Source organism: Xiphophorus maculatus, chromosome 21, assembly GCF_002775205.1.
Source record: "Xiphophorus maculatus strain JP 163 A chromosome 21, X_maculatus-5.0-male, whole genome shotgun sequence".
Lineage (NCBI taxonomy): Eukaryota > Metazoa > Chordata > Actinopteri > Cyprinodontiformes > Poeciliidae > Xiphophorus > Xiphophorus maculatus.
In genome coordinates, this window is record NC_036463.1 from 12,533,931 (window position 1) to 12,551,217 (window position 17,287).

Consider the following 17,287-nt stretch of genomic DNA (forward strand, 5'->3'; position numbering starts at 1 on the left):
ACTTATGACTGTTCATGTCATGTTCTGTGTTTTTCTGTGTATTTATTTAGAGTTTTCTGTGTCCCTGAGTCTTCGTGTTGTCCTGTCTTCCCCTTGATTGTTTCCCAGGTGTGTCTCGTTTCTGTGATTACCCTCCCGTGTATTTAATGTCACCTGTGTCTCAGCGTCTCCTTGTCAATGTGTCTTGTCCATGAGTGTAGCCTGTTGCTACCAGTGTTGAGCCCCAGCCTTCCGCTCAACTGTGCTGCCAGGTTTTGTGGACTTTGGAATTTATTTAAGCCTATTTTCACCATTAAATCACCATAATCATCTCATCCTGGGTCTGCTGCGTCTGCCTCACCACCCTTCACCACACCACTTTATGACAGTTCAGTACTGAACAGTTGACAAGTACTACAAGTGGCAGTCGCCCCACAGTTTGAGAACCGTGAGTTAAGCCAATGGAATCTTCAAAAAACGGGATAGTTTCTCTATCACAAAAAAAGATGTCAATGCGCAACATTTAAAAGAAAAAAGCGACTTTAACTCACAACTTCAGGATTTTATTGCGGGGATCTGAACTGGTTCTGTCTCCCTGTGCCATAAAAGTTCAGCTTTGAGTTTCTGGGAAGAGAAAATGAAGAGAATCTCCTACAAAAAACCACTTCATGCACGAACGACATCAGCGCACATGAGCCTTGACAGGAGGCGGGGTCAGGGGCGGCTCTCGTGGAACAGCAAAACTGAGGATAAAATGTGGACAAGTGATGCTTTACCGGCTTTGGAGCACAGCACCCGCAAGAAGAAAGGCCGGTTATTTGTTTATATATTTTTTTAAGCTGCAGAAAACGAGAGAGGAGACCCTACTGCATACTTTTAATTCATGCAAAAAAAAGAGGAAAAAGGGCAAAACGTCGATCCAAGTTGCACCTGAGCTGTGCAACTTTGACTTTTTGTTTTCTTCTTGCAGCTGAAGAATTCATCGCTGTCAAATTCATCCCCAAAATTTCTGAAACTGGGCTCCTTTCCAGTTCATTCAAGGTAAATTACCTCCACTGTCTCCATAAATGTATTCCAATCACTTTCTGTTCCAATACGTGTTCACTTCTATTGGCTCTTTATATCGTCATGTTTTCTGCATACTAAAAGGCTTAAGTTAATAATGGCTTTAGAAGTAAATGAGCTTCAGTTTTCTGGACTTTGTTAAATTACTACATGCCTCTTGCAACCAGCATTCCTTCCGAACCGTTTAAGATCACTTAGGTTGTTTGGGATTTAAAAGTCAGTTGTAAAACTTTTCAAGGACAGTTTAAATTACTTTATTGCAGTTATTCTCAGTCTGCCAGTTTACCCTCACTGAACTCCCATTAGCTTTTTCCACAGCACTTCCCCAGATCGTGTGTCTGCAAGCTAATGCACTGTCCCTACCAAGTTCAATATTGACATAAGTTATTCAGCAACTCTTGTGGTGAGCACTAATTCTTCCAATGAATCTGCACCCTCACCTCTGTGCAGGTAAAGAAAGATTTGTGCTTATTGTCCCCCTCCAATTCCTCCTGGTGGAGTTTGAGAAGCCCACCACCTTTCCTTATCACCATCATCTCCAAGAATGAGGTGTCTGAGAGGCGTGTCGGTGCTCCTGCTGGCCCAAGCCTCCATGTCCATGGTGATGCTTCCAAACTCCACAGGATGGGAGCGGATGCTGGACAAGTATCTGGATGAGGACGGAGACTGGTGGCAAGCCAAGCAGAGGGGGAAGAGGGCCATCACCAGCAGTGACTCTCAGCTCATCTTGGACCTGCACAACAAGCTCCGAGGCCAGGTCTACCCCCCTGCCTCCAACATGGAGTACATGGTAGGTGCATGAAGGCGCATGGGCTGATGTTAGAGTCTAATGGAATAAGAAGATTTCTAGAAAGATGTATGAATATATGATTGAAATACAAGATCACTATTGTCTCTACCTTAGCACCAAAGCCAAACTCAGGAGGAGTGTCTTATAACTATCAGTCAGCCTCATGTTCTTGCTGCTAAATGAGCTAGTAGCAGAAAAACAACTAACCGTTACAGAAAAACAGTTTATCTGCTGTCATTAGTACAGGCTAGTTCTGTACTATCATGAATGCTCAGGCTAACTAGTAATTGACCCATACCTACTCAGATGTGACATTTCTATGTTTGACATTGTAAAGAAGTTTACAGATTGGAGATATGCCAATAACTATGACAGAGGCTGGAATTAGCCAGTCTTATATATATATTTTATTTAGTAAATGACTATATATAGATCAGCGGGTCAAACTGTGAAAATTTTTTTTATTTTTGTATTCAGTGAAAGCATGTAATTCTAAAAACAAGGTGCGAAATATATGCTTTGATGCATAAATATAAATAATCTTGTAAATATTTTTGTTACTTGCAGCATTGTGGTCAGAATCAGCAGAGAGTTTAGAGAAAATTCAGTTTCTGATTGTTGAAAAGTTTTGTAATTTGGTGAGCTGAACAAGTCACCAAACCATTTGGCACCATGCAGTCTAACTTTGCTCAAACGTGCAAAGTGCCAGCCTCCAAAGCACCTCTGCACATGAACCCATAACTTTTTACCCCCCATGACTTTGCAGCTGCTTTGCAAAAACAGAAGACTTTTGCCAACTTGCCAATAATCACATTTCTGTTGCGTTTCTGCCCCTCCTTTCAACCCCAACACTCATGCCTAGAGATTTGTTTGACTTTATCCTTTGGCCATCACTTGAGTGTGTAGCGCCAGATCGCTTTTCACAGTGCAATTAGAATCAAGAGTGCAGCACAGAGGGCCTTGTTTTACCAGCTGTCTAACTACCCTGGCTAAACACGCAGGCATACACCACACCTTGGGCGCAGATCTGGATTTTTTCCAGATCACATACTACATGTAGGCACAGTTTGGCCTCCGGAGTGCACGGCCATCTCAGGTGGAAGAAAAAACTAAATCAAGACAATGTGGAGACAGTAATGAGGTTCTATCACCTTTTCTTCGTCACTTAAAGAGAAACAGAACAAAAGCTTGCATTATTCTCCAGTAAAATAAAATAAACAGTTCCTGCTGAGGGCATTTGCTGGACTGTGTAATTGTGTAATTGAGAGGTTATGCTCGGGGACCATTCGTACGTCTGTACAGAGGCACACGGGTGTGAAAAACTGCTGAGTTAGGCAGAGTGTAGCTCTTTTCACCATCTCCAGTTACAGTAGGCAGTTTTTTGGGGGTCTGAGGGCACAGTCGGGTTAAACACGTAGAGGTATGCAACAAGAGGATGTGAGGCGTGAGACAGAATGAAGGATAACTGGGAATGAAAGGTAAACATTAAATGGCGGGAATTAAAAAGGAAAAGGAGGCAAAAGAGAAAGGAGACTCTCACAATATGATAACTTGGAGAAAAAAAATAGTTTGATTAGTGGGAACCCCAGATCAAAGGAGAAAGTACCTATTTAGATGTTGGCTAGAGCTGGTGATAGAGTATCGTTATCCGCAGTAAAATAAGCTATGTACTAACATTGGCTGAAAGAGCACTCAGCAAAGAAGAAGCTGTCCCTTGATCTGGTGAAACTAAAAGTGAAGTGTTTGGTCAAAATGATTATCATTGTTACATCAGGAGGAAAATGTTTCGAGAAATCAATCCTGAATGTGAAGCTGTGTTGGATGATGTGTGGATGTATTGCTGCAGAGTTGACCGGTGTACTTTACAAAATAGATGGCATCAGTGAGATAGAACATCAATAGAAAATACTGAAGGACATCAGTCAGCATGCTACAGCTTGGGCACAAGAAAGTGACTAAAGGAGAACTAACACATTTATTGGTTTTTGCAGAGTATGTGCAGGCTGTAAGTCTGACATCTTTCTTTCCAAGTCAAATCTCAAGTCAGTTCCCAACCACTTAACTTTGAACTTTGAGTCTTGAGTCACTTCACCAAGTATATAATTTAAGTGAACTTTAAAAGGATGACATTGACATTGCTTTTCAGTGTAAATACTCAGTCTGACAATTGTTTAGGCATTCTCCATATCTACCAAACTTAACCGATGTCATTTTGAAAAAAAATGCAAAAAGACGTTTTCAAGAAATTAAAGTGTCACTAGCAGTTCTAACTTTCTGATTTATGAGGGTTTTTTGTGGGTTTTAAATCTAAGTGTGAATACAACACCCCATGCCTGTCCATAAACTTAATAAAACTTTGCAGCCTCCATTCTCTAATGGAGGGTGGCAAGAAAATTTACTTGGCTGTTAAGTGTTTAATATACATTAGTAACTATATGAGAAGCAACTACATAGTATCTGTATGCGCTCTTTCTTTGGTACCTCATTTAGAAAATGTAATACAATATAAACTGTTTTGAAGCCACTATTTTAAAAAAACCTTGATATACCTTAATATTGATAATCGTCCTATATGTATTTGAGATAGGCAGACAGAGAAAAGACAATATTCTGTGACTATGGAAATAATATTTGCAGTTGTAGTTGTCAATATTTGAGGTACTGGTCAGCTTTACAGGTCATATCTTTTTGCGACTGATTTCCACTTTATTTCAAAATGCCTTTTCTTCCCCAACTGCTGTCACTTTCCAGAAGGCTCAAAGCTTCACTCTGCTGGAAGACTTCGTAGATATGCTTGGCTGTGCTCCAGTTACACACTCATGCATGCAGAGATGCACGAAACCATGTGCACAGAGAGAAACGTTTGCCCATCAGCTCTCCTATTGTCCTCCATTGTATTAGACCACAACCCCAGTGACCCTCTGAGGCAATCATTGAAGATAACATCAGTTTAGATCCACTGCTTTATCTCCCCCTTCATCTGCCTGTTTTTTTAAATTATTTTTTGTTTTACCTTCCCTCCCTCCCTTTCTCTTTCTTTCTCCCTGCTTCTCCCTTCCTTATCCCTGTGGCTCTGTTCCCATTCTGTCATTATGCACCACAGAGGCCCCAAAAATTCCCTGAATAAGCATTCACGCTTTACAATGGCTTCAACATGGGGACAGCGATTCTGCCTCTCACTCAGATGTTGACCCACAGGTATAAAAAGAAAGGTGTCAGTGTTTGAAGCAGTAGAAGACAAACAGACGGCATCTTGGTGGGGGGAAAGGGCCCCACGTTTCCTGATGTTTAGCTTGGCCTTGCTGCACCACACTCGGGTCTGTGGTGGTGGTGCTGTTAGTGAATTATGACAAAGCTCTATTGATTTTTTTTTTAGTCAATGTAGAAAACAGTCAAACAATATCTAAGCCCAGGGCTTATAAAGTGATCTGACAACTACTGATTAGCTGTGGCATGGACTATTTCTGGACCCTAAAAGTCAGCTAAGAGATCCAGTATTTCCACTATTTTAGAAATCTGGATTGATTAGATATACTAAGAAGATCTCCACAGGGGGGTGCCAGAGTGCTTTCAGAACAGGTGTTCCTAGTTTATCCACTGACTCCACACCAGTATTACATCAGATGGAAACTTTGATTTTAAAGAATTGATCCAGATTACCTACTGTGCACCACCTGGACTCCACATCACATCTTAGGCTCCACTGAAACCTGAAGGTCTGGATCTTTGTCCCCTTTGACTTGCTGCATCCTCTTTATGTAACAGCTTGTATGAATACAAAACCTTTATTTTCCAAATTTTGCTTTCGCTCTAAATCCCTGGCCACAGTTCTTGTCGTCAGTGTGTCCAGGGATCATCACTGTCACAAATCCTTGAAGAGATGCAGGGCACAAAAAATACAGATCAGTATGGACAGCTCATAATCCATTTGACGTAGCATTTGTTGGCTATGAAATCCTGTTGTAAAAAACATCTTAGTTGACATAATTGCTGGCAAACATTCATTCTGGTCTTTCTTTATAGAACACTTTAGGATGTGAGTAAAAATGCCAGGGTTTCAGGAAGTACGATTTTAAGCATAAATTAGGAACACAATCTACTGTTGTTTTAAGCATTGCAGTTGTTCTTTGTATTTCTAATCAACCTTTTCCATATTACAAAACTACTCAGAATACATTCTTCTTACAGCCTACCACTTTTTTTTCTGAGATGATTTGTCATTTCCTTAACTCCTGATAAGCAAGTTTTGTATTTACTCATATCAAATAGAATGTTTGCAGTTGTAGTTGTCAATAGTTGCTTCACATGGAATCTGATTTCCATGTGAAACGTTTTAAAGTTTGATTGGTTGTACAATCTTTTCATTTGCCATTTTCAAACCATTTAGTGGAATTTGCTAGAAAGTTGTGCTTGAAAAACTTGAATGGAAATTCACACATGTAAATTACTTCACAATATTTTTTTTGATTCAGTCTGTTTTACTTCTTTCTTTTAGAATTCATGACAGAAAGTCAACCATTTCTATCTTTGCATTTTCTCTAACTTTTCTTTTTACTTTATTTTCCCAGTTCCCATATCTTTCTTTCGCCTCTCAGTAGTCTCTGTATGGTCCATTGATTATATACAGGAAACTCATACTTGCAAAGGAAGTATCTTGTGAGGGCAGCCAGACAAACACAAAGTGAAAAAGAAAATATAAGAAATCCAGACCGCAAATGAAGTGTTAAACGAAACAAACAATGCCATGTGAGCTACGCTGAAAAATGTTCGCAAGGGTGGGGGCGCTTTTCTTCATGGTTCTGTTGTCAGAGGGGGAGGCGGACAAGATCGGGTTTGTGGTTACAGGGTTCCTCCTCCTCCTGGGGTAACTGTTCAAACAACAGCATCTTGACAGCCTGGCTGTACACTGTACAGATGCAACAACTAAAAGGAAATGTGAAAATAATTTGAATGGCAAATCTGAGTGGTTTCTTCTAGCTGTTTTCCCCTCATGATGACCATGCACTACTCCTTGCCAAGTAACAGAAAACATTTGCTTTCGACCAATTTCATTTTTAGAAAGCTGTTGGCTTCTTAACTGCAAGAAATTGGAAAGCATCAACTGGTCTGCTTTTTAAGAGTATTTGGACAAAGCCAACAGCAATTTGAGCAGAACATTGTGACAATCTGTCAACCTAATGCCAGGAATCTATTCAGGGACATGCGGAGAAGTGTTTTTTTTTTTTTTTTTTCCATTAGCATTCAATATTATTCCCTGACACCCCATTGCAAACTACCATCAATGGCATCTGAAGATGACCCTCTTTGAGTAAATAATGCTCCAACATCACATTTCTGGATCTATATGTCACACGTTGGTGCCACAGAGGGAGAATTTGTGCAACTCAAAAGTTCAAACCAAATTTGTTACTTTTAACACCAACTTGCTAGTGGGAGTAGAGTTGGACGTAAGCCACGTAGCTTTAATTTCATGTATTTAAGCACTAATATTTACTATGTATTCACCCATTTTTAAAAGTAAACTGGTCTTAAAACATTTCACAGCAATGACTAAATGATAAGATTATGTAATCTCATCCTAAACCATGCAGATACACTGTCTGCACTAAAGAAGATTCATGCATTTTGAATGGTTGACAATTCTGCTTTATAACTAGCGAATACTCACAGGCTATTCATGGAGCACAGAGCACTAACCCCAAGACAATCTGGAGATCAATGAAAATAATGAAGCAACAAAAGTTATTTACTCGGTTATGAGTGGCACACTGTACATCTCTCTTCATTCCAATACACAGGCACTAGAGGGCACATTATAGTTGAATTCATAGGCAGCACTTCATGTTTCACAAAATATTTCTAATTTTTTCATGTTTAGATAAACAAAATGTGTTTTTAGATACCGGAAAAATGTGTCCAGTTGAGAAATAGCTTGACAGCAGCTTTAAAATGCCAAAACAGATGTCAAAGCAGATGATAATGCTGACATTTCAGTCAGCGCACCGCAAATAGAGGTCATGTCAGGGCAGTGCGGTTTTGAGTTGAACAAATTCTCCTTATTGCTTTAACCAACACTCTGTAAGTCATTATAAAGCATGGAACAACTCGACCTTATAGGCAACTTTAAATGGCATCAGCTGTGATCTGCTTCCTGAAGGGGTACAGGCAATCAGTTAGCATTTAGTAGCTCTGCATTTTACAGGCTTGGTATTTACGTCAGCTGTGTCAGCTACTAATTTTAGAGCAGGCTTAAAAACACATTTTTGACACCTTTGACTAGTTTTTTAACATTACATACACATGCACACACTCTTATCGATTTTACAAACACAAGTCACCCTGAATGTGAATAAAAAGGTGTGTAATTAAATTACTTATAAATTTAGACTTGTTTTTTAACCATAGCAATTTACCCTAAAGTATATTTTGATTCTGACTCTGATTATAGGAACATACTGTTCTTCAGAGAAATTTGGCTATATTTTTCTTTTTTATTAAAATACATGGGTTTCTCTTCGCATTCCCAGAACTTGACACAGTGTAAAACGCAAAGCAGTAAAGCGAAAGATATGGTACAGCATTCTTTCATTTATTTATTTTTTTCATGTTTAATTAATTTACAAACAATTCAGAGAAGGCCTGTTGAGGGTGAAATTGCTGGTTAGCAGAAATACAGTGAATAAGTCTCCACATTGACATCAGTTTTAAGATACAGCTAACGTGAAGATGATGAAGCTACTTAGCACTTCATCTTATGGGTTTAGCACATCACTGCCCACAGAAAAAGCACATATGGCTGTAAATGTCTTTGCTCATTACCAGCTCGCTAACTTGACATTGATAAACCTCATGTTCTATCATCAGTTCTCTATCTAATTGGCTTTGGATAACGTTTTGTCAAATTTCCAGCTTTTATTCAAACTATTCTGCAAACTGATGCTATTTGCTATTGTCTATCTTATTCTTCTGATCAGGTGTGGGACACAGAGCTGGAACGTACTGCTGAGGAGTGGGCAGAGACCTGCCTGTGGGAGCATGGTCCTGCGGGCTTACTCCCACAGATCGGGCAGAACCTGGGTGTGCATTGGGGAAGGTAAATTATCTCTCAATAAAAAGTTAGAATATTCTTAACAAGTTAGCAACTTTTTCTTTTTTCCTTTCCTTGTCATTTCTCCAGAGGAGGCATTACAAATATAATGGGCTTTCTCGATTACTCCGAGAACATTGACATTTCTTGTTTCACAGTATAGACAGTATATGACAGAGAGCTGTCTTACTTCAGCATTTGGATTTATTTGTCCCATTTTCTTCTAAAACACAAGATTTAATAATGTGGGACTTTGAAATAAAACTAACCACCTTATTTCAAGTCCAAACACTGGAGAATCTAACATTAATTTTGACCAGGGAGAGCAGCTCCTTCTTTGTCCAATGTACAACTCAAATTACTGGGTTCACAAAAATTAAGTAAGTCTTTTTTTCATTTTAACAAGTTTTCAGTGTAAAGTCTGTCATACTAGAACTACTCACTTTAGGTTTGACCAGTCTAAATGAATGTGAATTGACTCTTTTCATCTCCTGACACAAATGAATCCATGTGAGAGTCTAAATACTGACTTCTTATTATTTAGAAAACCTTCCCTGTCCCAACCAATAACACAAAGGGGCATATACAGTACAAAACAACTGCTGACAGTATTTACCTATTGTGGACGTATACCTGAGATCCTATGATCCCACGCTGCAGCCCAATAGATTTACACAGCACAGACTCTCACTGGTTCTGTTTTTCCATTTGCTCACTCACGCCCCTTTCAAAAAAACTCTCGAAACTTCAGTGTCTCGCATAAGAAAATCTTGATTTTGCATCTAATCAGTTCACCTCACCGTCAAGATGCTTCATTTTAATCAAATTATCCTTCAGCACCTGGTTCCAGGCCTGTGGCCTTGGTAACGTGACAGTGCTTACCAATTAGAGCCGTCATAACAGGAGTGCCTAAATTGGTGTGTTTATCAGTGGTTGGCAATTACACATGGTGGAGGTGTATTACTTAGAGCAATGTTTTTCCTTGCTAAGCTTGTAGGTCATTTAATTAATTATTACAACTTTGAATGAGTATGTGTACTTTATGGAACTCTTTTGCATCTTGCTTCAAAGAGTCTTTGGACTCACTATGAGACAGAGATCACTGTATTTTTAGCTTCGTGTGAATTATAGTAGTCACTGCTGTTATTAGGTATCGGCCCCCTACGTCCCATGTGCAGGCCTGGTACGATGAAGTGAAAGATTACTCCTTCCCTTATCCTCAAGAGTGCAATCCCTACTGCCCGTTCAAATGCTCCGGACCTGTTTGCACACATTACACACAGGTAACCTACCTGACTTTACTTGTTTGTGTCAGCTGTTTTTGTTGTATAATGAACTACATCATCATTTTGTAGCTGGTATGGGCCACGAGCAGCCGAATTGGCTGTGCCATCAACCTCTGCTACAACATGAATGTGTGGGGACAAATTTGGGAGAAAGCTGTATATCTGGTCTGCAACTATTCACCAAAGTAAGTACAGCAGAATAAAGTCATATTAGGAAATTAAAATAAAATAAAAAACATGTTTCATTTACAATGTTTGAACAGTTTTACTGAATATCGATTATAACAGAGGAAATTGGTGGGGACATTCCCCCTACAAACATGGGACTCCATGCTCTTCTTGTCCTCCAAGCTACGGAGGAGGATGCAAGGATAATCTTTGCTACAAAGGTATCCATGAGTCACACTGGAAAAGCCAAAGAACCCAGACAAAAGTGCAATGAAACGACTCATCATTCCCTGTTTCTGTATCTCTAGTTGAAGATGACAGATCTAACCCACCACTGGAGGAAACAGAGGAGAGCAACTTTATTGAGCCAGAGGGCCCTCGAGGAACGAAACCCTGGTCTCGGGCCTCCAAACCTGCACCTCCCAGCCTCCCTGCCCCAGCCCCGGGCCCCACCGAGCCCCCCACAGAGGACCTGCAGAAGAATGAAGTGGTCAACATTCAGCAGATGTGTAAGTTGCCATTTAACTGTTTGTTCTGGATCTAGTTTCAACTTAAATTTGTGGGCTTTGGGGCTTGGTTTAAGGGGTGGGACCAGCAGATCTGGGAAGTACAGTACGGTATGTACTATAAGGAAAAACGTCTGGAAGCTGGATTAGAACCAGAGAATCAGAAATTTTGTGTGTGGAAGCAGCAGTATTGGATTATAGAAAGAAAACAGATCATAACTGAACAATGTTTTACCGTACTTACAGTTTATGTAAGATTTCTTTGATGCTTTGTAGCCTTTACTTGTTATCCACTTGATCAACTCTGACAGTCTGTAAACCCGGCCCGATACTGCAAGTTACTCTTTGGAGGAGGGGGTCTTTATTTTAGCGCGATCCCCTGAGGACGTGTTTGTTTTTGGCTTGCTGAGCGGGAGTGAAAGGGGCTCGCTGTGGTTTTTGAACGGCTTCCTCCCTGCAGTGCAAGGGCCCTAAGAGTGTAAGATGAGACACTTCCTCTAGTATTGCTGACCACCCTGAAATATGTTGTGAGGTTTTTTTGTGTGTGTTTTGTTCTGGAAGCAATGCACCAATTCCTTTCCCTGGGGTTTCTTTCAACCTGGGATTTTCAAAACTAGTTATACTCAATGTAAAACAGCTGACTTATGGAGGCAGTTTTGCGTAGGAGCATTTTCTGAGAAGTCATAATGTTTGTGTTTCAGCTCAGCTCGTCACCTGTGATACCAAACTGCGAGATCAGTGCAAAGGAACAACATGTAATAGGTAAAACGGAGATCAAACAGTGACACATAAAGAGAAATGGACAGAGTTTTAAACTATGGCTTTTTCTATATTGACGTACAGGTACGAGTGTCCAGCTGGATGCCTGGATGCAACAGAAAAAGTGGTTGGAACAGTGCACTATGAAATGGTGGGTAAACAGGTTGATATGCAATTTTAAAGTCTGAACCATGCTAAGATCAAAGTTTGCAATATTTTTGATTGGATACCAATCAAGTCTTCATGAAGATATTTTGTTGGCAATATAAACCTTGCGATAATATATAATTTTGTTATGAAATAAGCCTACTGGCCCTTTTCCACTAGAGTCAACACATCATGGCTCAATGATACTCTACTGGCTTATAATGTCTAAGTGTCATCTATTGTATGAAGTGCTAGGTTACCAGTTGACAAAAACAAATATATAAAACAACAACAAAAAACATATAGTTAGTCTTTCAGTCATTAGGTACCAATTTTAGCTTGGTCAGTCAACTTTGAAAAAGGTCAAAAGTAGATTGAAGAGAACTTTATCTACTTGTTAAGAAGATGCCACTGTTTAAGAAAAAACAGCACAATAAACAGACCGTATAATATTTATTTACAAGAATAATTGTTGCCGCAAAGAAATAATTAGCCAAACACAAACTTCCTGCGTTTTCGTACTAATTAAATTTTTTCTACCACTGTTTGAAAACTTTTGTAAGTTCTAACTGATGTGTCAGCAAAATGTACACAAAAATATCTCTGGTTTGTGCAGCAATCGAGTGTGTGCAGAGCTGGTCTACATGCTGGTGTCATAGATAACGATGGGGGCTGGTTGGACGTGACAAGACAAGGCAGAAAGAACTATTTCATCAAATCCAACAAGAATGGAGTCCAGTCTCTCGGGTGAGGCAGTGATTTTAGAAACAAAATTGGTATTTATATGTAGTACACTTGAGATACTCGGTAGTGACTTCATTACAATCCAATCTAAGCTGAAAGGAAAAGACGAAATCTAATGGTGTGTTATGCCTTTCCTTTGGACAGAAAATATCACAGTGCTAACTCCTTCACTGTTTCCAGAGTGGCAGGTAAGTCTAAGAGTGTGACACACGTTACGTATTATACACATATAGAATTGCTCATTATAAGGTGTGCTGCTGCTTCAATAGTTGTAGACATTTTCGGTGTGCTTTTTTATATATAGTTAAAGCCATTACATGTGAAACCACAGCTGAACAATTGTGTCCATATGAAAAGCCTTCAAGACACTGTCCAAGGTTTGAACTTTAATGTACTTACTGTTTGACCACCAAATATATTTCTAGTCTTTGGTATCCAGTATTGTTCTCTGGTTTTGTCAAATCCTGAAATGATTGTATTTTTAGATTATATTGCCCAAGGAACTGTTTAGAGGAGAACCCTCGCCTGTCCAGAGTCATTGGTACCAAAATATACTCTGATGTAAGTTCCTGTTTTTGGAAAATGTGTAGAAGCCAACCTTCCACAAAGTTTTAGTTCATCATCCTTTTTCTTCTAACTGGTCCTTGTAGAAGTCCAGCGTATGTCGGGCAGCTGTCCATGCTGGAGTCATCAGGAACGGTGTGGGTGGATACATAGATGTGATGCCAGTGGACAAGCGGAATCACTATATTTCCTCATACCAAAATGGGATTTTCTCTGAGAGGTACGGCAGGAATGATCTGTAAATATGTATTGTGTAGACAAAGGTGTGTAAGTATGTGCATTTTCAGTTGGAGATTTTGTCCTCATGAAGTTACACTGCATATTTTATTCTTTCACAACATATAATTTTATTTGCTTCTGACTTTTAGCCCATGTTATGCTCATTCCAAATATTTTGAAAACCAATAGAAGGGTGACATTTCTATTTTCAGGATTTGTATACTTTCTGGAGTTTGCTCTTCAAACAGCCACCTAATTTAACAAGTGGAGCCTTACTGTAGCAACAACAAAGTAGTAGTTAACAGGAAAGAAAAACCCAATGTAAAGAATTACAGTTGATGAGGTCTCTGTGTTGAATTGAGTGAATGGTTCCCAGGTTGAGAGAAATTCAAACACTCTTTCCTCTTTGAGGCCCTAATCTTTTCATGATACAGACACTTTATTAAAACTCTGATATAGGGTGCCTCAGAGGGCAATTAGAATGATTTGAATTGAACATAATTAAAAGCTGGGCAGTTATTGTTGAGAAGATGAGTGTAGCATTTTCATGTGTCTCTGAGTACGAGTTATCTTGGTTGTTTTTTGTTAACCTTGAGAAAACAGTCAGCATTACCTGAGCAAGATAACATCATTTAAGTAATCATCCCACAACCTGAAAATATCAGTTCCTCACTGTGTAATGACAAAGCTTTTGAAGTTTTGAGCACATTTGCTAAATTGTCTGGGACATCCTTCCTCATGTCACCACTTATCCCATAGAAAACCCTCATTGCAAGATGCTGTTTAACAACAAGCCATTTCCTCCATCTTGGGACTTGATGTCACCCAAAATGTGAGATATTGTTGAAAAAATAAAATCTAAAGCATTTCGTTCAGTCTTTACCAAGCGTAAAGTGATAATAATTGTCTCCAGATTGTTTTTCAGTCCTGTGGAGATATCTCTTATTTTGCTCGAGTGTCGTATTTTTTCTCACACAGTACTCAGGAACAGACGGTATAATGCGGTTACAGCAGACATAAAGTGTTGGAAAAATTACAGCTGAGCTGCTTAAAATGTAGATTCTGAGGTGACTCATTAATCAACTCATCAAGTTTTTGGTTTTGCAGCTTCACACTTCGTTCATTCCCAGACCTACCTGGAATGTATGTTGTCAAAAAGCTCCAACTTAGTTTAATCTGACCTCTAAACATGCTGGTCATAACGCCAGTTCAAGTTTCATTAAGCAAACTTCACACATTTTTTGGTTTGTGGTGGTGGGAACGAAAAAGCGTTTTCTGCCCAACCAGTTAGCAGATGGATGAAGTAAGGCATCCTTTTGCCTTACTTCAACAGCATGCTCTCTTGTCTTGCATACTTTGATGAGTGACTCAAGTAAGTAAGGCTCTGTCATGTGGCATTTCTACCCTAGGGTTTTAATGAATTACTCATTAGAAGTTACTCTGATTAACTAAAAATGTAAATAATAATATAAAAATTCTGCAGTTGCATTTATTATGTAGCTATTGCCAAGGTGACAATTAGAGGGCCGTTGGTGATTTAGTAAGAAAAAAAAATTAAGTAAAAGTATTCAAATTAAATATTGGATTTTTCAAAAATATATGTAACAGATTATGCTACAACATAATTAGATTTTTTATTATCTTTACTAAGGGTGTTGAAGGAGCTGTAATGCACTTCAATACAGTCTTCGGTATCTAAATCATTTGATCGTATCAGTGCAGAGTTTTTTACGCATTATCCAAGGAGAACAATTGAGAGTTAACCTCTCATTTTTGGGATGTACTCACACCCATTTGAAAGAAAATGAACTAATTGGCTTGTAAGATGGTTGTTGGAAAGCTTAGAACCCCAAGCCAAGCTAGTGCTCACATAATTCAAATGTATGAGTTGCAAAGAATCAGCTCTTCTGCAGACTCAGCAAATGAAATATTTCAGCAAGCTCCAATTTTCTCTTTTCAGTCCCCATAACAGTCCCCATAACATTTCCACCAAAGGTCTTGGGGGTCTTTAATGTTTTTAAGGCAAGTGTCAGGCCTGTGTGCTGTTTTTAGTCAGCAGTGGTTTTCTCCATGAAACTCTCCCCTGGATTTTTTTTGTATAAATAGCGATCCATCCGTTTGCGTGTTGAGGTAACTTTTTTTTTTGTCAACCTTGTAACCATAGTTTTCTGTAAGTTTCTATAAGTATTCAACTGTGTTTGGATGGTCCTATCAATTATGTCTAGGTGGATGTTTGAAGAGAAACACAGTACAGCACCAAGACTGATTACTCTTCTTGTCCCTCTCTCCCCCTGCAGCCTTCAAAACCCTCCTAGAGGGAAGGCATTCCGGGTCTTCTCTGTGATCTGAGCAGTGAAGGAGGCGGTTTAACCAAATCATTCGAGGCACTTGAAGCTTTTGACAAGACAAACCTCAAACCTCGTTATTGAACACAATCACTGAAATCATTCAGGCTCTGCTTTGTTTCAAGGGTGAGAGGTTGTTACCATTGACAATGCAAACCCAGGAGAAAAAACTCAAAAAGATCCCACCTCTTTAAAATGTTGTTTTTCTTTTATGGTAAACTGTAAATATAGCTGAAATTTTTGCTGTACATATTTGTACATAGTTTTTTTTTTCTTCTTATTTCCATTGCATCATTGACTTATCTGTTTACCAAGTACAGTATCTTTGTCTAAATATGGATTTCAAAAATGCTAAATCATAATGGCACATACAAGAGAAATCCCATTTTATTATATTATGTACAGCATATTTTTATTGGTGCTTTGGGGCAGTTCTCTTGGTAGTTTTTTAATAAAGGGAAAATTGATATGCATTCTTTTGTACATATTTGTGCTATGTATCAATATAACTTGTATTGGATGCTGCTGAGTGTGTTGTGTATTGTATTCACCCACCTGGCTGCTTTTGTTTTTATTTTCCAGAATAAGGAACTTAAGCTAAAATTTCCTGCCGGTCAGGAAGTCCACCCAACCCACAGAGTGGTCTTATGGTCATCAAAATATTTGTTTCTATATTTTGCATTTCCTTTGACAGGACTCTTAATAAAATCAGAAATAAAGCAATGTAACAGTTTTTGCAGTTTGAGCTGTAATAATTATAGCAGTTAACTGTACTGTTATCGATCATGTCATACATGCATCAAAATGTACACATTTATTTCCTCTGGAAGAACAATGAAGTTTTATTTCCAATAAAAATATAGAATGATGTTAAATCTCAATCATATGTTTGCATTAAAAGTATTCACAACCCTTAAACCTTTCTACATTCTCGCGCCCAGCACAACAGCAGGGCAAAATTGAAAAGGGAAAGGAAAATGATTCCTCATTTTCAAAATGTTTAGCAAACATTTGTTGTCAATATGTTGTCAACATACTCTCAGCTGGATTTAGGTTTGAACTTTGACTAAGCCATTCTAATACATGGATATGTTGTCTGCTAAATTATTACTTTGTAGCACTGGTTGCATGTTTTGGCGTGTTACTGTACTCTGCTAGAAATTCAACCAGGTTTAAGGGTTTTTCTTTTTCAGTTAAAGTAAAGCATCTCCACAGTTAAAGTAAAGCATTCACAGGTGAATAGTGTATTCAGAGTGAAGTTAGCCTCCTCCACAAATTTGCTCTGTATCCTACTTTACATTTGGAAACTTTACTGCTTCATCTGAACAATGCTCTTCTGTCATTTTTCCATATAAAAAGCTTTGTGGAATTTATAGCTACTAGTTGTACCGTTGACAGATTGCTCACTCTGAGCTGTGGATCTCTGCATCTTCTCCAAAGGTACCATGGAGCCTTTGGCTGCATTTCTGGTTAAGGCTCTGCTTGGCTGGCCTCTCAGTTTAGGTATATGGTCATGTCTTGTTAGGTTAGCAGTTCTCCCATATTATTCCCAGTCACAGGTGATGGCTTGTACTCATAGACAGGTCATCAAAACTTATTTGTTTCTGAGTAGCAGTGCAAAAAAAGCT

General features: G+C 38.9%; 1 protein-coding gene across 2 annotated transcripts; it reads left to right on the plus strand.

Moving 5' to 3' along the window:
* Positions 1-771: 771 nt before the first annotated feature.
* Positions 772-16,504, plus strand: crispld1 (cysteine rich secretory protein LCCL domain containing 1). 2 transcript variants are annotated; one of them, XM_023326063.1, is made up of 15 exons: positions 772-1,020; positions 1,495-1,834; positions 8,809-8,927; positions 10,072-10,204; positions 10,277-10,392; positions 10,496-10,596; positions 10,684-10,884; positions 11,583-11,643; positions 11,725-11,791; positions 12,404-12,534; positions 12,676-12,719; positions 12,836-12,908; positions 13,017-13,092; positions 13,182-13,315; positions 15,612-16,504. In XM_023326063.1, exons 2-15 carry the CDS (start codon positions 1,589-1,591, stop codon positions 15,661-15,663), a joined length of 1,554 nt encoding a protein of 517 aa, XP_023181831.1. In that variant the 5' UTR covers positions 772-1,020; positions 1,495-1,588; the 3' UTR covers positions 15,664-16,504. The 2 variants fall into 2 exon arrangements, with proteins under 2 accessions (XP_023181831.1, XP_023181832.1); XM_023326064.1 differs by lacking the exons at positions 772-1,020; positions 1,495-1,834; positions 8,809-8,927 and having other exon boundaries at positions 10,118-10,204; positions 10,471-10,596.
* The last annotated feature ends 783 nt before the right edge of the window (positions 16,505-17,287 follow it).

What these genes read in the sequence shown, in the direction of transcription:
- crispld1 (XM_023326063.1), top strand. Translation starts at nt 1,589, where the DNA reads ATGAGGTGTCTGAGAGGCGTGTCGGTGCTCCTGCTGGCCCAAGCCTCC. An exon ending in GGTCAACATTCAGCAGATGT is followed by an intron (nt 10,885 to 11,582) that starts GTAAGTTGCCAT and finishes TTTGTGTTTCAG; the next exon opens with CTCAGCTCGTCACCTGTGAT. An exon ending in AATGGGATTTTCTCTGAGAG is followed by an intron (nt 13,316 to 15,611) that starts GTACGGCAGGAA and finishes CTCCCCCTGCAG; the next exon opens with CCTTCAAAACCCTCCTAGAG.